This window comes from Solea solea, chromosome 20 (genome assembly GCF_958295425.1).
Source record: "Solea solea chromosome 20, fSolSol10.1, whole genome shotgun sequence".
NCBI lineage: Eukaryota > Metazoa > Chordata > Actinopteri > Pleuronectiformes > Soleidae > Solea > Solea solea.
In genome coordinates this window covers 22,950,609-22,968,427 of record NC_081153.1, presented here as the reverse complement: position 1 = coordinate 22,968,427, position 17,819 = coordinate 22,950,609, and the positions used below count along the sequence as shown (strand labels likewise).

The following is a 17,819-nucleotide window of genomic DNA, read 5'->3' as shown; positions in this document are numbered from 1 at the left end:
TATACTTTTAACTGTAGGTTTATTTTAACAGTGAGATAATCCAGAAAATCACAGATAATATTTAAATTATTTTGCAATTCATTGAGTGAGATCAATATTTGACCTCCTATCTAAACATTAGTAAGTTCTTGGTGGAGAAACCCTGGTTGTCAGTACTTGCAGTCAATCACCAGGTTTTGGGCTGTCGCTTGGCAACTGGAAGCTTCAGCTCCCTCCACAGATTCTCTATAGAACTTAGGTCCGGATACTGGCTCGGCCTCTCCATGACCTGAATGTGCTTCATCTTAAACCAGCCCTTCGAAGACCCATCCACGACCCATTTGATGTCACCCAGATTTTCACGGTACAAGGTCCATCTGTCTTTCCCTGGATGCGGTGAAGTTGACCTGTCCCCTAAGCAGAGACACGCCCCCAAAGCAAATGCTTCCAGCTCCATGCTTGACAGTGGGGATGAATTCCTCTTCCTCCAAACACAGTGAGTTGATTGAATTGATTCCAAAGAGCTGGATTTTGATGTCACCTGACAACATCACCATCACCCAGTCATTCTCTGAATCATTCAGGTGTTCATTGGCCTGTACATCAGCCCCTTGCGGGCGCTGCTGGCTTTGAATTCATGACGGCGTTGTGTGTTGGTGACTGAGATCACTAACAAGCTCCTCCCATGTAGTTGTGGGCGGATCCCTCACCTTCCTCGTGATCAATGATGACCCACGAGGTGAAATCTTACGTGGAGCCTCAGACCGATGGAGACCGCAGTCATTTTATGTCGTCTCCTCACCAGCTGCTTGTCAGTGGTCTTGTAGCTCATCCCGGCCTTGTGCTGGTCTACACTCTTGTCCCTGGTGTCCTAAGACATGTATTTGGTCTTGATGGAGACGTTAGTGTCTGATTGGTTCATCTTGTAACAGGTGTCTTATTTTCTTAAAGTGAGAGGACGAGTCTTTATTGTTGGCAGAGGATCAAATTATTTCACTCAATGAAATGCAAATAAATGTGTAACTTTTTTAAATAGGATTTTCGGGATTTTTTTGTTGATATTCTGTTCAAATAAACCTACCATTAAAAGTACAGACTGTTCATGTGTTTGTTATTGTCATGTTCCGTTGTCAATGTCATTTTATTTTATTTTATTGTGTGTTTGTGTGTATTGAGCGTCGCGTGTTTTTTGAGCGTCATGTGCAACACACACAAAAAAGTTGAGCTACAGAAAAGTTTACCAGCGTATCACATTAACGTACCTTCTGTTTTTAAGACATCTGTAATTAAGACTTAAGCTTCAGTCATTTTCAACATCCTCTGAAGTATGACGTCAGAAAATCCAAGGAGCACCTGAAGGCAGCACAAGTCAACACATGTTCCATGATGCTGCAGTTCCTCTGGGTGTGCAGTAGATGGAGACATTCACTAAATGATCACACATGCCTTCACACCCACACCCACACACACACACACATCTTTGTTGTGTCTGGTACAAAAGAAGACTTGATCTATACAACAACATGAACAGGATATATGATTATAATAATAATAATAATAACAATGATAATAATACTACTAATAATAATAACAATGATAATAATACTAAGTATATATACCAAATAATAATAATAATAAGAAGAAGAATAAAACTACACATCTGTGCTGATGAAATCATGATTTGATATTATTTCACAAATACTGAAATTTTAAACCCAGTGAGGAGCTGGACTTGGACACGCCCACAGTTGTCTGGAGGCTCATCACAGCAGCGAGACCTGAGGTCATGCTCCTGACCTGTGTGTGTGTGTGTGTGTGTGTCCTTGTATTTGTCACCTTTTCTAACACCGATCATGTCAGGACAAGTAGTTCCTCATGGAGACCAAAACCTGGTCCTAATGAGGCAGAACCTCATTTCTGAGGAACTGGACTAAGGACTAAGAATTGGGTTAAGATTAGGGTTATGCATTATGTGGTGATGTGTGTAATACATATATTACATAACAGAACCAGCGCTGGCTCAACAGTGCTCATTTATTCAAGCATGAGACAAATGTGTTATTGTTTTTTCCTTAAAACATCCCAGTATGTTTCCTCCTCTCCTCTCCTCTCCTCTCCTCTCCTCTCCTCTCCTCTCCTCTCCCCTCCTCTCCTCTCCTCTCCCCTCCCCTCCTCTGAGGCAGCTGCCTCACCCATGTTTCTGCCACGTAACGTGTTGCTAGGGTAACTAGCCTTGAGAGAAGCTTGGGCCTTGCAGTGGTGTTATTGTAGCGCACATGTAGGTTTGAAGGCTACAATGCTGGGTGAGAGTTTGAGTTGCTGTGTTCTTCAATCACTCACTGTTTCCTTATTCCACGCTGAGTCTTGAATAATCTCTTCCACTGTTAACACAACATATAACAGCTCTCTCTCATCTTATAGAATAGAACAGCATGAAAGCGGTTTGTTGTTGGCTTTCCTCGCTGAAATGTGCTGAATGCTTTGTTCAGTGAATGAAGTGCAGTCTTCAGGTCAGATATTCAGCTGTGAGTGTGAGGAGGCAGAGGCACAGACAGAGGCACAGACCGAGGCATCATCAGAAGCAGGCAGGAGGCCGTGCAGAGGATGCCAGGCGAGCAGGCGGCCAGACACATGGTCCGGCCAACAGAAAAGTCTTCATGTAGAAGTCAACGTGCCAGCGCTGATACACTGGAGCCTCAGGAGGGAACATGGGAAGAGAGAAGATGCTGAGTCTGGGCTCAGAGTGTATAGCTCTTTCCTTACTGGAACCAAGTATTCCATTCTTTGTTTGACTGTAAAAGCGGGATCAGTTACTGTGACTTCTACTGTTAACGCACTGAAACCATGTGGGACCTGAATAATTTGCCCACTTAGTGTCCACTTTGTACCCCGGTATAGTCCAGAAAGGCTATTAAAGAAGAATTAAAGAAGAAACCACAGACAAACCTGAGTGGGTGCACATGGACCTGGTGGCTCTCCTGCGCCTCCTATGGTGTCTTTAAGCTAAATCTAAACAAAGGGTTCAAACAGCAGTGTGTGTGTGTGTGTGTGTGTGTGTGTGTGTGTACAACATGATTATCTGAGACTTTGGTGCTGTCACTATCATAGACTTTGTTTAGTGCAGATGCATCAACATCCTCATGTTGTGATTCAAATGTCTTCCTTCCTGTAACAGCATCCAAACCTGTGCCTCACACACACACACATATGACATCATCCAAGCAGTGACGGGGCGGAGTCTGTCAGCGTAGACCTCCTCTGAGTCTCTGTCAGGCAGCTCTGGCATCACTGTCCCCTGAGTCTGAGACCATGTCCCTGCGTGATCATCATGATCGTGATCATCATCGTCTCTCTCATTACTGACTGAGAACAAAGGGAACAGCAAATACAGTATGTCCTTAAAGACCATCTAAAGCACATGGTCCAACAAACAAGGTGCAAATGGGCTGAATTGTTATAGCTGTAACTGCAGACACTCACATACAATAACACGTGTCTTTTCACGGCAAAGCTTTCGTTTCGGATCATTTCTGATGCAACAACAGTGACGTTGAAAAGGTTAGACTCATAATGTTTGGTTCAACTTTTGAACACATAAAAGACTTTTTCATCTTCATAATTTTGGTCTAATTTATAGAACATTAATGCCGTCACTGGGTTGTCATATGAAGCGCTCCATCATGTTTTTGTTTTTTATTATTTATTTACATTTCATCATGTTTTGTTATTTGTGTAAAAATTCATTCCAAAATAATGATGTATGGTTTTAATCCACTTTTAGATGAAGAAAAGTACTCAAAATGTAATCAAATGTAGTTAGTTATATTACTTTGAGAAAGTCATTGCAATAGTTACACTACTGTGACCATAGTCTCCCCATAAACATCCAAAGACCTCTAGTAATAATCAGTTCAAATGCAGGACAATGAGTAACGAGAGGCTGATTTTCAGCTCTATAATCGTTCTTCATTGACATCCAGTGTTTGCCTGCAGCTCCGTCTGTGGATCGTCCTTGTCGATCCTTCTGTGGTGTTCTTCACCACTTCCCTCTCATCCTCCTCATCCTTTCTGTCCCGGGGCTGACATCACGGTCCCAGAGGAGCCGTGTGACCAGTGGTCCCATCCATGCCCCCTCCCTGCACCCATCCTCCCCACCATCAGCCCTCCCCTCCAGCCTGAAGCAGGCTCTAGGGCTCGGACTGAAAACATATGGTATATCACCATAGGCTGTGCCGGGGAGACATCGGGGAAGCACCAAAATGAAATATTGATTTGATGTAACGTAGTTACACGAACACTCTTAGTTTTGCTTTGCTTTTTATTTGTGTCCTTGTCTTGTCACTAACTCTCCTGTCATTTCAGATCCCGCCTTTCCTCCATGCCATGCAATCAACTCATTTCCCTCCCCTGGTTTTCCCCGCCCATCTCCTCACCTGCAGTGCAGTTGCTCATTAGTCTCTTTTCCTCCACAAACTCGACTGCCTTGTTGTCGGGCTTTTGGTTTCTCTCTTGCCTGTTTCTCGGACCGTGACATTTGAGGGGGTTCTGAAACTTGGCATGCAGGTCAGATCTGGCTAAAATGCGATATTGGCATAGGTCCCGATCCTGTGCGTTGCTCAAGGGCTCAATAGCGCCCCCTAAGGTGAAAACAGAGGCAAAATTGAGTTTCACCAAATTTCCCGAAACAAACAAAAAGTTGACCGTAACCATGGCCTCAACTCAACAGGAAGTCAGCCATTTTGGCGATTTGCAGCCTACATAAATGAGCGACATAAAAAACCACGAGTCAAGTCAAAAATATGTCTCGTCATCAGATTCATGTCTGTCCAGCTGACCCTGGAGCGACATTACTGTGTCAGATCTGAATGAGTTTTCCTCTCAAAGTCAAAGTCCTCAGGTGTCTGCGTAAAGTCGACAAACTAATGGTAACACCATCGACGTGACTTAAGGACAGGACTGTCTCCCAGTGTCTTAAACTCAGATCAAAGTCAAATTGATTCAACTAAATAAGCCGTCCATGTTGTTATAAATGGAACTCTCAATAAAGGAATGAATGTTTTTATTGTTTCAGTAAATCAGAAAATAATTACTGTGAAAAACAAGCTTTTCTTCACTGCGCTTCCATAATAAATCACATTACACTGTATTATATAATAATAATAAGCAAATAGAAACAGATTAGTCAGGAAATGAACGTTCAAAAAGATTTTACACTGTTCATTTGCTGTACTTTAAATGTGCTGTTATTTGTAGATAAATAATAATAGTAATATAATATAATAAACCATCATTAAACACATGGATGAATTATGAGGTGTTAGGACATGGCCATGACAGAGCAGATGTTTGAATGACAGCTTCAGGAGTCAGTTGTGACTCACTGGTGTTTGACCTCTGTAACACACTCAGAGGTTACACAGCTCCTGCTTCACTAACACACCACTCACCGTTCAAAGAAATCCTCAAACCAGCCAAAGACCGGATGCACTGAGACATCCTGCTGACGGCTCCTTCAGCGCGCACGCACACACACACACACACATGCACACACACACACACACACGCGCACACACATGCACGCACACACACACACACACACGCACACACACGTCATTGCCCTAAATCACAAGCTAAAATGACGTCCTCATGGCAGGAGTAAAAATAGATGTTTGTGCTCACTACATTCCTGTGACATCAGAATAATATTAAGCTAAATATAGGGTGAGACAATAGAATAGAATAAAAGCTTCAGCATTTACATAATTACACTAAAAACAAAGGAGCTCTGATGTTTCCTTTGACTCTCACTTCACACGATTGTTGAGTGAATTAAGAACAACAGCTTTATGAATAAGATTGAAACAGATGTTCACAGATGTTACAACAGGAGCAGGGACAATAAAAACATGCAGGACGATGTCATTTATAGCAGCAGCAGCAGCAGCAGACACTGTCGATATCAACTCTAATTACAGCATCATCATAATAATAGTGAATAGTGAATACTCTCATTTATCTCGTTTACCATTTTCTTATTTCACTACAAATACACAACAGTAGATCGTGGCTGCTGCTCTGAAGACTGTGACTGAGGTAAACCCTGAGGCTGCTGTTGCTGCCATGGTTACAGCTACTGCACCAGAAGAGGACGTTCAAATCTGGCTAAACTGCTCTCCTCCTTCCATGAACATGACTCGCCCACCTTCATGGTTAAGACTCGACTGTTTTCCTTTGGTGATGTTGAACTAAGCAACTTAGACACACGAGGACTCAGAGAAAAGCCCTGAGTCTCTGAGCTGGCAGACGGAGCAGCTTTCAGTCCAAGGAGTTTCCCCCCGGTGTGTGAACCATGAACTATGGTGAAGACTGCTGAGGAGACCCATGTGTTTATGGCAGGAGCAGCCACGCCCACTGCTCAGCTCAACACTGACAACATGGAGACGCCCAGATCACCGGAAGGGAGGGTGGGAAAAACAAAGCTCGTCTGTATTTGTGTGTCACTGCCCTACACACCTCCATGTGTCTGTGCATTATTATCACGTTATGCAATACTTCCTGTAGAGTTGGAGCTGGAAGTGAAGTGAATGTAAATCGTCCCGTTAATGAGGAAAAGTACTCGTCAGGGAGATTGATGACGGCCGACATTTCACATATGTCCACTGTGACTCTTGACAACTTGTTTCCTTGGATAGTCCGTGCAGGTGATGCCAGCATGGTTTACTTCCCCCACGATGTCCCAGAGAGAGCACAGAGGCTGTGGATACTTTCATCATCCACAGTTTACCTGCTTATGTGTGACCAGTGCACATGAACATTACAAAAGTCACGTTCATGTGTTTAGATGTCGCTGTGAACTGTCCCATTTAAATGACATGTAATAAAATGGCTGCCACATCTGTAATCTGGTTCAGATCAGGGGGAACACACACATAGCACATTTCATCCAAATGATAATACATACACACATATACTGTATATACATATATGTGTGTATATATATATATATATATATACAGTATATATATTATATTTGTTCATGGCCTTTTACAACAACAAGTATATCACTTTTTTTTATCCAGTAATAACATTGACAGAATAATACTCTATTCTAGTCCAACTGACATAAAGGAGATTGTTCTGTCGTCACTGCTTCACACAGCTGTATGTTAGCTTAGCTCCAATGCTAACCCCCTCCTTCACATAAGTAGAGTTCATTGTCTAAAAAAAACCCAAAAAACTACAACTCCCAGAAGCGCCTGAGAGTCGAGGATCCGAACAATCGCTGGTGGCGAACGTGGTGACGCAGCGTCCACGCTCCATATATGAGAGGCACGAGCCTTGCACGCGCGCGCACAGCAGCACAGGGCTGAGACCTGCAGCATCATCATCATCAGCAGCAGCAGCATCATCAGCAGCAGCAGCAGCAGCTTGTGTAAGGTGGGTGTGACTTCACTTCTTTATTGTGTCAGACTTTGTTCTAGTAAACATGGCGGCACGTGGGAATAAGAGCAGACATTATTGTGTCAAAGTTACGTTCTTGTCTTTATTTCGTCAGACGGAAAGAAACGTTCTTTCTCTCTCTCTCTGTCAATCAAATCAAAAAGGTCTTTATTGGACGCTCTCTCTGTCTGTCTCTGTCTGTCTGTCTCTGTCTGTCTGTCTGTCTGTGTGCTCCTCTTTGTCTGCAGCTGCTGCTCACGTCATAGTCTTAGTCTTTGTTCGCTGCAGTTTGTGTTTGAGACAAACTCATCACTTGTTGACATTTGTCGTGGGGAAGCAGCTGTTTCCTGTGTGTGTGTGTGTGTGTGTGTGTGTGAGCAGTTGATTCTCACGTGCGTCCTGTCGTGTTGTTCAAATCAAAAACCAAAAGCTATTTGAGCTGAGATTGTGTGTGCACGTGCAGACCTGCAGAGCACAGGTGTTCACTTTCCCTCATGACCGTTCTCCCCAGACGTGGCTCATGTTTTGCTCTATTGTCTGTCTGCCTGTCTGTCTGTCTGTATGTCTGCACCTGGCACTGCCCGCTGTCCCCGCCCACCCTCACCATCACAGTCTTTGTCTCCACCACACAATGTGACTTGTGTCGTTCATTAACAGTTCACGCGGCGCGAGGACAGCTCCCTGACTGATTTCTGAGTGAAAAAAAACAACCATCTTTGTGTGCGTGCGTGTGTGTGTGCGTGCGTGCGTGCGTGCGTGTGTGTGTGTGTGTGAAACGCAGGCGTTATTGTGTGGCTTCATGGGCGGTGGTTAGTTGTAGTAATAAACATGACCACTGTGTCGCCATTGAGTCCCTTTTATAGCTGCCTTGTGTTATGAAGGTGATTTAGTTTCGCTAAAATCCCGCTAGAGGTCGCTAGTTGTCGTCTATATATATATATTGTTCAATCCCAACGACGTAACCCTCTGTGTCCTTCTTTGTAGGTAGACTGACCTGCATCACACTTTGAAAGATGTCTGATGGTAAATTTACTCTCTAGTATGAATTAAATGCAGATTACAGTTAAATTATGATTAACAGAGACTTCATTCTTCTTCTTTTTTCTTTTTTTTTATCCGTCTTTTGCTCAGATATCCAGTTCAAGGAGCTTGACAAGCGTGCATCTGGCCAGGCCTTTGAGGTTATCCTGGGTGCTCCTGACCCTGATGCCAAGGGAGAGTTCCCTCTGTCTGCCCCCAAGAAGAAGGACGTCTCACTGGAGGAGATTCAGAGGAAGCTGGATGCTGCAGAGGAGAGACGCAAGGTAAAGAAAACAACGTCCAACAAACGCACAAAAAGACAGGGGAGGTGATTTATTTGAACTCCTTTTTCAGAACCATGAAGCCGAGGTCTTGAAGCACTTGGCTGAGAAGCGTGAGCATGAAAAGGAAGTGCTACAGAAAGCCATGGAGGAGAACAACAACTTCAGCAAGATGGCTGAAGAGAAGCTCAACCAGAAGATGGAGGCCAACAAAGAGAACCGCACGGCACTCATGGCAGCGATGAATGAGAAATTCAAAGAGAAGGTAGATCACGGTCAAATTCTCTCTTTCTTTACACATCAGTGTTGGACTTGAACGTCTTTCTTCTACAGGACAAGAAGCTTGAGGAGGTCCGCAAGAACAAAGAAGTCAAAGACCCCAACTCAGAAGAAGGCACCTCGGAAGGCTGAAGGTTCGAACAGGGGCTCGTGTACAGGGTTTTTTATGTATCCAAAGATTGAGTTTTTTGTTTTTGTTGTTACTTTGGTCACTACTCACCTTTTTGAACCACTTTTTCAATTCTCCTGCTCTTAAGTGTTCTCGCGCTCACTCTACATTAGACGCTAGATCATTTCCTGTAGCTTTTTTGAAAACTAGCAGTGTATCGTATCCTTGTTGAAGCATGTTTCTCTTAATCCCTGTCTGCTGTGAACCACAGTGGTTCTGGGCTGGATGTTGGATCCAGGTGCGGGCTGTTCTACACGCAGCTTTGCCTCCTGACCGCTCCTTTACTCCTGCAGCTCGTGTTTTGTGTCACTGCTGATTTGCTTTTGTTAAAAAAAGAAAAAAGAAAAGGTGCAGTTGTTTTTAAAAGCACGCGACGTCTTGCTGTAGAACTGTGAATGATCGTGGGATGCCATCATGCAAATGAGTGACTAGGTGGAGTCCACCCTTGGAAAGAGCAATACACTTCGGCATCTCAGTAGATACAGTGTTTCCTTGACTCAAACTGTTGTACTAAAACAAATAAAACAAATCTAAAGCACATGTTAGTCTCGTCAGTGACTCCCAGCGCTCTTAAATCGCTCATTTTAAAGAAGGAATCATGAAAATGTGATACAGTGAGTAGAAGATACAATATGTCAAATAATGTAAATGCAAGAGAGAAACCTGAACATCCACGACGACGACAACAACAACAACAACAACAACAACAACAACAACAATAATCATTACAATAGAAATGAAATAAGTTCAATTATAAACCAGACGTAATTCTTTGAAGAAAAGACTTCAATTCCACTAATACTTGCTAAAGGCAATAAAACACAGTTTCTTACCCATGAATGTACATTTGTGAATGATGATAATATGAATTATGTAAAATGTTGAGTTTTCTATGAACTACTTTTCAGCAGAGAAGATTAAACCTGTTTCAGTAATGGAAGCGCAGAGATTCTGCTGGAACATGTCAAGAATAAATACATGCACAGCAGAATGTCCAGTTATCATAAATATCCATGAGCTTCTCGGAAAGGGTAGAAATTAGAAATGGTTTGGAATGAAGCAAATGTTTTAAATCAGGATAACCACACCCACTCACTCACTCACTCACTGTATGATGTCAGCTGATACAGATGCTAATCTGCACACACGCCAGGCTTTCAAAAGACTAATATGATGAGAAGTGAACGTTGACTCAGACATGTTCCAAAGCCTGTGATCATTACTGGGCCCTATGTTCACTCTCGGGGCCGACCTTCGTTCAACTACTTAAATGAAGTCATGGACGTTTTTCTGAAACACTGGAGAATTTACTGAAACGTTGTGTTACTTTGTGATGAAGCCAGGCCTCTCTACAAACAACTCAACTATAGTATAGTATCAAATCATTAGAAACACCAGACTCACAAAAGTGCAGCATCTGCCTCGACTGTTTGGGGTGAAAGAAGGAAAATGGGGGACAATGCAATCAAAGCTGCTATAAACTCTGCGAGATCTGGATCTTATTTCTAGGAAGCAAGTTTTTCACTAGCAAAATAATTCAATTCTAAAATATCTAACTTTGTCTTCATCAGCGTTTAATTAGCAGTAACGAGGGAACTTTCTGTCATTGTGCGTACAACACAAATACTCAAAGTGAGTCAAAGTAGGATTGAACTTTGGTTTTATTGTTTCTTTGTTTCTGTCACATGATTCACGTGTGTGTGTGTGTGTGTGTGTGTGTGTGTGTTCAGAAAAACCCCAAACACAAACTTATCAAATAAACAATCACAAAATAAATCTATATGTGGATTTTTCATTTTTAACCCTTCAAACAAACACTGACAGGTTTTTTGGTCGTGAACATAACCGTGTGTCGATTGGTCGTCCCTCTTGACTTCCATCTATTTCCTGCCTCCGGCTCCTCCCCGCTGCTGCTCCGCCGCCGCCTCCTCGCCGTCGCCCCGCCTCTCCGTCGGCTCGTCGTAGCGTTTGCTGGTGGGCGGGTGGCTCCAGCGGAAGTGCTTCATCTTGTACGCGCCGTCCTTTTTCTCGTGGACGTTGTGGAACTTGTGTTGCTCGACGTCCGCCTCGCCGAGCTCCTGCCTCAAAACCTCGGGGAATTCTTCCTCCACACTGTTGGAGCTGTCGACTGTGATGGGGCGGCGTTTCTTACCGACAGGCTTCCCCCAGCGGAAATGCTCCATGGAGTAGGCGCGCTTGGCCTGAGGAGAGGAGGAGGAGGAGGAAGAGAGCGCGAGGGGAGGCAGAGGAGGAGGCTGGAGGTGACCGTCCCCCGGGACCAGCGGCTCCTCGGCGCTGAGGTCGGAGCGACACAGCCGGACACACTCCTGCAGGACAGACGGAGAAAATGTTGTTTTGTTTGTCATGACGTTTGTCCACACGTCTGTACCTGAGGCTTTTACTCTCCCTCATGGCGTCAGAACACTTTTAACCAACTGAACATTTCAGTCTACGATATCAACGACGTCTTTATCTCAAGTTCTAATGTCTTATTTTGCGACGTCAGTGTTGTAAAATTCTTTCTTCACATTGACCTCAGTGACACAAGGTGACCACACGAGGCAGCAGAGGACCAGCAGCTAAAATCACTGATTTTCTCTACGAGGTTTGGTGTGCGGTTCATAAAATCTACGTCACATGTTCACGTCTTTATCTCACTGTGAGACAGACTTTTCCAACAGGAAACTGAAGTCTGTAAACCACTCACTCTCCCACACCAAAGTCCATAGAGACAATCAGTGATTTTAGCTGCGGGGACACAGGAGCTGCTGCTCCTCTGCTGCCTCGTGTGGTCACTTTGTGTCACTGAGGTCAATCTGAACAAAGGATTTTAGAAAAGCCCAACTCACTAAAATAAGACAGTGTGTGTGTGTGTGTGTGTGTGTGTGTGTGTTACCATCATGCTCCTCTCATCATTGACCTCCTGACAGCTCGGATGCTCCCAGCACTGGTTGGTGACTGATCCTCTGGCCACGCCCAACACTGTCACAGCAACCAATAGCCACACAGGACACATTCTCCTGTTGACACACACACACACACACACACACTTTTACAAAATAAAAGCCTCTCATCACATCAGTTCATTGAACTCTCTTTGCCCAATAATGTTGTAAATAATGTAAACATACTTTATTTAGCTCCTGAACTTTCACACTAAAGAAAATCCAACTTTACAAAAAAAATGAAAGCTTCAGTTTATGGACATTATATTATATACAGAGAGATTGAGTTGACACACACACACACACACACACAATAATTTTTTTCTTTCTTTTTTTGTAAATTTTTAGACTCTTTCGTTTCTTCTCTCTTTTTGTTATTTTAAATTTGCACAGACATTTAAAAGCAAACTAGTTTTTTTTAAATACATTTGGTAAATCATTAAAAAATGAAGAAAAAAAAGATGCTCACCACACTGCCCTCTCTCTCTTGCTCTCTGTTGTTTTCTTGTTGTTCGGTCGATGGACAGATGGACAGAAAGTCGCTCCTTCTGTTCTAACGACTGACGACCACTTTTATATCCTGTCAGACACACACACACACACACACACACTCGGACGTCATCACCTGAAATCTCTCGTTCACGCTGGAAACTCACCTAGAAAATCAGTGACACACACACACACACACACTCTCTTAAATTTAGATTTAAATTATTTATTAATAAATCTTTCATGTAATATTTACTACGACTGAGTCTATGAGAATAAAGTCGTAATGTCATGAGTCTGGAGGTAATGAAGGCGTGGATGAGGATTATGAGAATAAAGTCGTAACATTACGAGAATAAAGTCGTAACATTATGAGAATAAGGTCTTAACATTACGAGAATAAAGTCGTAATATTATGAGAATAAAGTCTTAACATTATCAGAATAAAGTCGTAACATTATGAGAATAAAGTCATAACATTACGAGAATAAAGTTGTAACATGAGAATAAAGTCGTAACATAAGAATAAAGTCGTAACATGAGAATAAAGTCGTAACATTATGAGAATAAAGTCGTAACATTACGAGAATAAAGTCGTAACATGAGAATAAAGTCGTAACATGAGAATAAAGTCGTAACATTATGAGAATAAAGTCATAACATTACAAGAATAAAGTCGTAACATTACGAGAATAAAGTCGTAACATGAGAATAAAGTCGTAACATGAGAATAAAGTCGTGACATTACGAGAATAAAGTCGTAACATTACGAGAATAAAGTCTTAATATTACGAAAATAAAGTCTTAACATCATTCGTAAATTGTGTTTCTGCTTGTGTACTTCCTGTTTTATTTTGTCTTTCTGCTTGTGTACTTCCTGTTTTATTTTGTCTTTCTGCTTGTGTACTTCTGGTGCGATGATCACCTTCACCTGTGTCGTATCAGTCACAGCTGTTTCTTGTTTTCCTCTGACGTCACCGTTTGTTCTTCACTCTCTCTCTTGGTTGTTCCATCACTCTTTTATTTTAATCTGGATTATTTTATTCCGTGCCAACTCTTGTAAATTGTTTTCTTCAGTGATCAGCGACAAGAAAGGTAAAATAACAAAGATTGATTTTTAATGAAAGGAAAATGTCAGAGGAGTCACTGCTTTGTTGGTGTTTGAGTAATCATTGGACAAAAGACCCTGACCTGAGTCCTAATGAAGCGTGAACTGGCCCTTTAAATGTCAGCTGGGCGGATTATCACAGGTGTGTCATGTTGTCACCGTGAAGAGGAGAAAATTCTTGGTGTGAATCAGAGTCTACAGTTTCACTGGTGCTGCTTTGTCCGAGCTGTGAGCGTGAAGGACGAGGAACCTGAAACTGTGTCCACGTCAGGACACACGGTCTTCAGATGTGAGCGTGAAGAACGTTTGTCCCAAGTTTGTTTCATGTTTGTGCACGTTTGTCCCACATTTGATTTCTAAAATATCTAACTATTTCTATTTCACACAGGAGTTGTTGATCCACTGCTGCCTCCATCACGAAGTTCAAATGTCTGATTTTGTCTCTTCAGTGTTTGAAATCCTTCGTTCAGATTGACAGTGACAGTGCGAAAGACATCATGGTCGCAATGGTCGCAAGTTTGATTCCACCCCTGGCTGATTGTGCTCATACCCATTGTAAGTCGCTTTGGATAAAAGCGTCTGCTAAGTGACATGTAATGACACAAAGTGACCATACGAGGCAGCAGAGGACCAGCAGCTCCTGTCTCCCTGTGAGCTGAAATCACTGATTTTCTCTGGTTGTGAACGATTCATTAGCACTGGTGTACCATTTGGTTTATGACGCACAACGTGGCGTAAACCTTGCGCCAGTAACCCAGAAAACTTTAGTCCTGTTGAGTGCTGCAGGTCACGAGAAGACGCAGGTGGAGCCCCAGAGTTGGAGGAGGCGCCAGCAGCAGCATCGTTTCATTGGTGGACAAAACTGTAACTGTATGTAAGCACTGCACAACACGTGTTACTTACGCTAGCAGCAGCACTTCAAATATGCTCACGGCAGCATTTCAAATATGCTAGCGGTGGCACTTCAAATATGCTAGCGGCGGCACTTCAAATATGCTAGTGGCAGCATTTCAAATATGCTAGCGGCGGCACTTCAAAAATGCTAGCGCGGGCACTTCAGATATGCTAGCGGCGGCACTTCAAATATGCTAGCGGCGGCACTTCAAATATGCAGCAATGTCTCTCCTCTCACTGTTTCTAAATCTCACTTCACTTTAATTTAAGATTACTACAATGATGTTTAATCCCTAATCAAGCTGCCTCATTATTTCAGTTTTTGCATGACCTTAAGAATATCTGATTAAAAACAAATCAAATTATTATGCTATCGATCTGATAGATGATATTTTTAGAGTGTAAAAAAAATCGACAAAAAACAACTGAACCGAAAAACCGTGATATGAACCGAACCGTGGATTTTGTGAACGTTCCACCCCTAATTTTCTCTATGGGCTTTGGTGTGGGAGACTGCTAACTGCTAACTGCTAACACATTCTGACAAATAAGTCAACACAAACCCAGGATGAAGTGTCCGTCTGTGTGGGTGATCGTCTTCTCTCTGATTGGCTGGTGTTTCCCGACTGTGACCACTGACAAAAACAAGGACAGCGGCCATGATGGGGACGTACACCCCAAGACGCGCAGAGACGTAAAATGGGATGTCCCGCATTTCAATATGGAAACAGACTGGGACGTCAACAAGGACAACTACGAGGACGCTGACTGGCATCCTCCAACGTTGCTCCTGGAAACGAGCTCCGCCCACTCGCCCGGCACCGACCAAACGGCGTGCTCTTCACCGCCTCAGTGCGGCGAGTTCAGCAGCCAGCTGACGTCTACCGGCCGGTGCCTACTGGAGGGAACTTCACAGAAACGCTGCCCAGATTTGTTCCGCTGCACAGACGGCGTCTCCTCTTGGCTGCGAGACAACCAGAACATGAAGGAGCCATGACGATGGCCGGGCTACAGGAGGAGCTGAGGAACCACGGACACCGAGTTGAAGCCCTGGAGGCGCAGGTAGACTCCACATTAGTCACATGACCCATGCTTCTCAAACTGTGGTACACAAGCTTCCTCTGGTAGTACTTCTGTTCTACAGTACACATCAGAAGTGTGTGTGAGGAAGTGGAGGATGGTGACCACCATTACACCATTACAGCGTCACCATCTGGTGCCATCTGTCTATCTCTCTGTCCTCACACCCACTAATTCCACCTTCACCCTGAGCGCTAACGAGATTAGCTGCAGGCTTTAGCATGAGGTGCCTGACACAGAAACTCCAGATTTATGGTGCGTTCCATTTGAAGTTGGAACTCAGAAATTCCAATTTGGCCTGGCCTTGTTTCATACTTTCATTATTATATTATATTATCCTAGGTTTATCTGCTCCATTGGGGTTGTAATACACCACTTTACCACTAGGTACCTTTAAACTCCCCTGACTCATTTCCTTCCTATTTCTTTGACCTCAGGGTGAAGAAAGCGTTACGCTAAACTCGACCTTGGACCAGCGATTGCGATCTCTGGAGCTGCATCACGCGAAGTGTGAGCGGCTGCTCCACGTGCACGTGGCGCTGCTCTATGAGCTGCAGACACAGCTCCGCAACCTGTCGGCTGCAAAAACCATTAAAAGTGGGCCCAGAATAGCACCCTGTTGGACTCCAAACAAAAAGAGGTAGAATATGAGGCGTTATGTTCAATGTCAATGATGTTTTTACTGATGTAAGAACACAGTCACATGACTCTGCATCTGTCTCTTTGTCTCCCTCAGCTGGACAGTACCTGTCTTTCTGTCCTTCATCTCTGTTTCACAGCGGTGTTTGCCGCTCTGGTATTTACAGGGCATTGTTGTGTCGCCCGGCACCACCGTGACCGTCTACTGTGACATGGAGACCGAAGGTAAGAAACTCAGCATTCACTGCGCAACATGCAGCATATAACCAGCATGTGTGTGTGGTAGGCGGGGGCTGGACGGTGTTTCAGCGGCGCCACGATGGCACAGTGAGTTTTAACCGCGGCTGGTCAGACTATCGCGACGGCTTTGGCGATCCTCGAGGAGAACACTGGCTGGGCAACCAGCCACTCCACCTTATGTCCAACCGGAGACACTACAACCTCCGCATCGAGTTGCAGGACTGGAGCCATGCCCACAGACACGCCCAGTACCACACCTTCAGGTATGAAATAACAGAAATTGACCCTAGACTGTAAAGTCCAGAAGAGCCAGAAGAAGCCTGTCACAGCTCTCTGAAGCCTGTGGTATACTTTTACGCAGAAGTGTGCGTCGCATATCGCAGACCCTGATATAGTTCTAGGGCACCAGGGTCCTGTAGTATCCCACTTTACCATCGGGTGTGGCACAAGTCTGCACGCAGGGAATAGGATGCATTCCTACCAAAGAAAAAGAGAACAATGCTACAGCTCCCTCGGACACGTCTGGTTCAGCAACTCGCAGCTGAAAGAACCGTAGGGATGACTGTCCTTGGCGACTTCTTCTTCTGTTGTTGAAATGGTTTTTCTGCTTGTTGAGCGGGGCTTAATACTCTGCCTACCAGTTCAGGTCGCCAATTCTGGGCTGCACACGCCTGCACGTTGTCGACACCCACCTTACCCGTCTTGAAACACGGACCAAGGAATTTTTAGGTTTTAATGGACATATTACGTGCACAATAAGCAGAAATGTCTGACACCAACTAACATTTACGTCAATTTTAATTTCATCACACACGTCTCGTCATGTTTTCGTCATCTCGTTATCGCCATGAAAAAAGGAAGTTGGAACTGGCAATGACCTCACTTCCAAGTTCACCATGATGCACATGTGTCTTGGATACATCTTGAAAGTCCAACTTGAGGGGGAGGTTCTAGAAAGAAAGATGATCATTCAAAAGAATACAGCTTTCATACATGTTTTTTCTACAACCAGAGGGGGCGCTTCTCTCTGAAGGCCCAGAATCTACTTGGGCCAGGTGGCATCGTTGGGGTTCTCCTGGAAGGACTTGGACTTCTACTCTCTGAAGGTGGTCACCATGATGATGCGACCACGCAACTTCAGGCCTTCACGTCTGTCGCCATAGTGATGACGATGATGATGATGGTGAGTGAGAGAGTGATTTACAAACTTCTGTTTCCTGTTGGAAAAGTCTGTCTCGCAGTGAGATAAAGTCGTG

General features: G+C 43.9%; 2 protein-coding genes and 1 pseudogene across 3 annotated transcripts in view; 2 read left to right on the top strand and 1 right to left on the bottom strand.

Moving 5' to 3' along the window:
* The window catches only part of LOC131447300 (stathmin-like), a 59,489-nt gene extending 49,781 nt beyond the window's left edge, over positions 1-9,708 (top strand). The window contains exons 2-6 of one of the 2 annotated variants that reach the window (XM_058618986.1): positions 7,397-7,416; positions 8,404-8,442; positions 8,551-8,723; positions 8,794-8,985; positions 9,054-9,708. In XM_058618986.1, the coding sequence (XP_058474969.1) occupies positions 8,433-8,442; positions 8,551-8,723; positions 8,794-8,985; positions 9,054-9,131 (453 nt within the window). In that variant the 5' untranslated portion in view covers positions 7,397-7,416; positions 8,404-8,432 and the 3' untranslated portion in view covers positions 9,132-9,708. Of the gene's footprint in view, positions 1-7,293; positions 7,417-8,403; positions 8,443-8,550; positions 8,724-8,793; positions 8,986-9,053 lie in introns of those variants that run through there. The other variant, XM_058618984.1, reaches the window with a different exon arrangement.
* Positions 9,709-10,811: 1,103 nt separating this feature from the next.
* LOC131447298 (pro-opiomelanocortin-like) lies at positions 10,812-12,714 on the bottom strand. The gene is made up of 3 exons (XM_058618982.1): positions 12,583-12,714; positions 12,065-12,188; positions 10,812-11,495 (listed from the first exon to the last, which is right to left on the bottom strand). Exons 2-3 carry the CDS (start codon positions 12,182-12,184, stop codon positions 11,049-11,051), a joined length of 567 nt encoding a protein of 188 aa, XP_058474965.1. The 5' UTR covers positions 12,185-12,188; positions 12,583-12,714; the 3' UTR covers positions 10,812-11,048.
* A 2,081-nt stretch (positions 12,715-14,795) lies between these two features.
* Positions 14,796-17,743, top strand: LOC131447296 (fibrinogen C domain-containing protein 1-B-like; annotated as a pseudogene).
* The last annotated feature ends 76 nt before the right edge of the window (positions 17,744-17,819 follow it).

Excerpts from the sequence above, each read along its gene's own strand:
- LOC131447298 (XM_058618982.1), bottom strand. The coding sequence starts at position 12,184 with ATGTGTCCTGTGTGGCTATTGGTTGCTGTGACAGTGTTGGGCGTGGCC. Across the intron at positions 11,496-12,064 it reads ATGATGAGAGGAGCATGATG|GAGTGTGTCCGGCTGTGTCG; the intron begins GTAACACACACA and ends TCTGTCCTGCAG.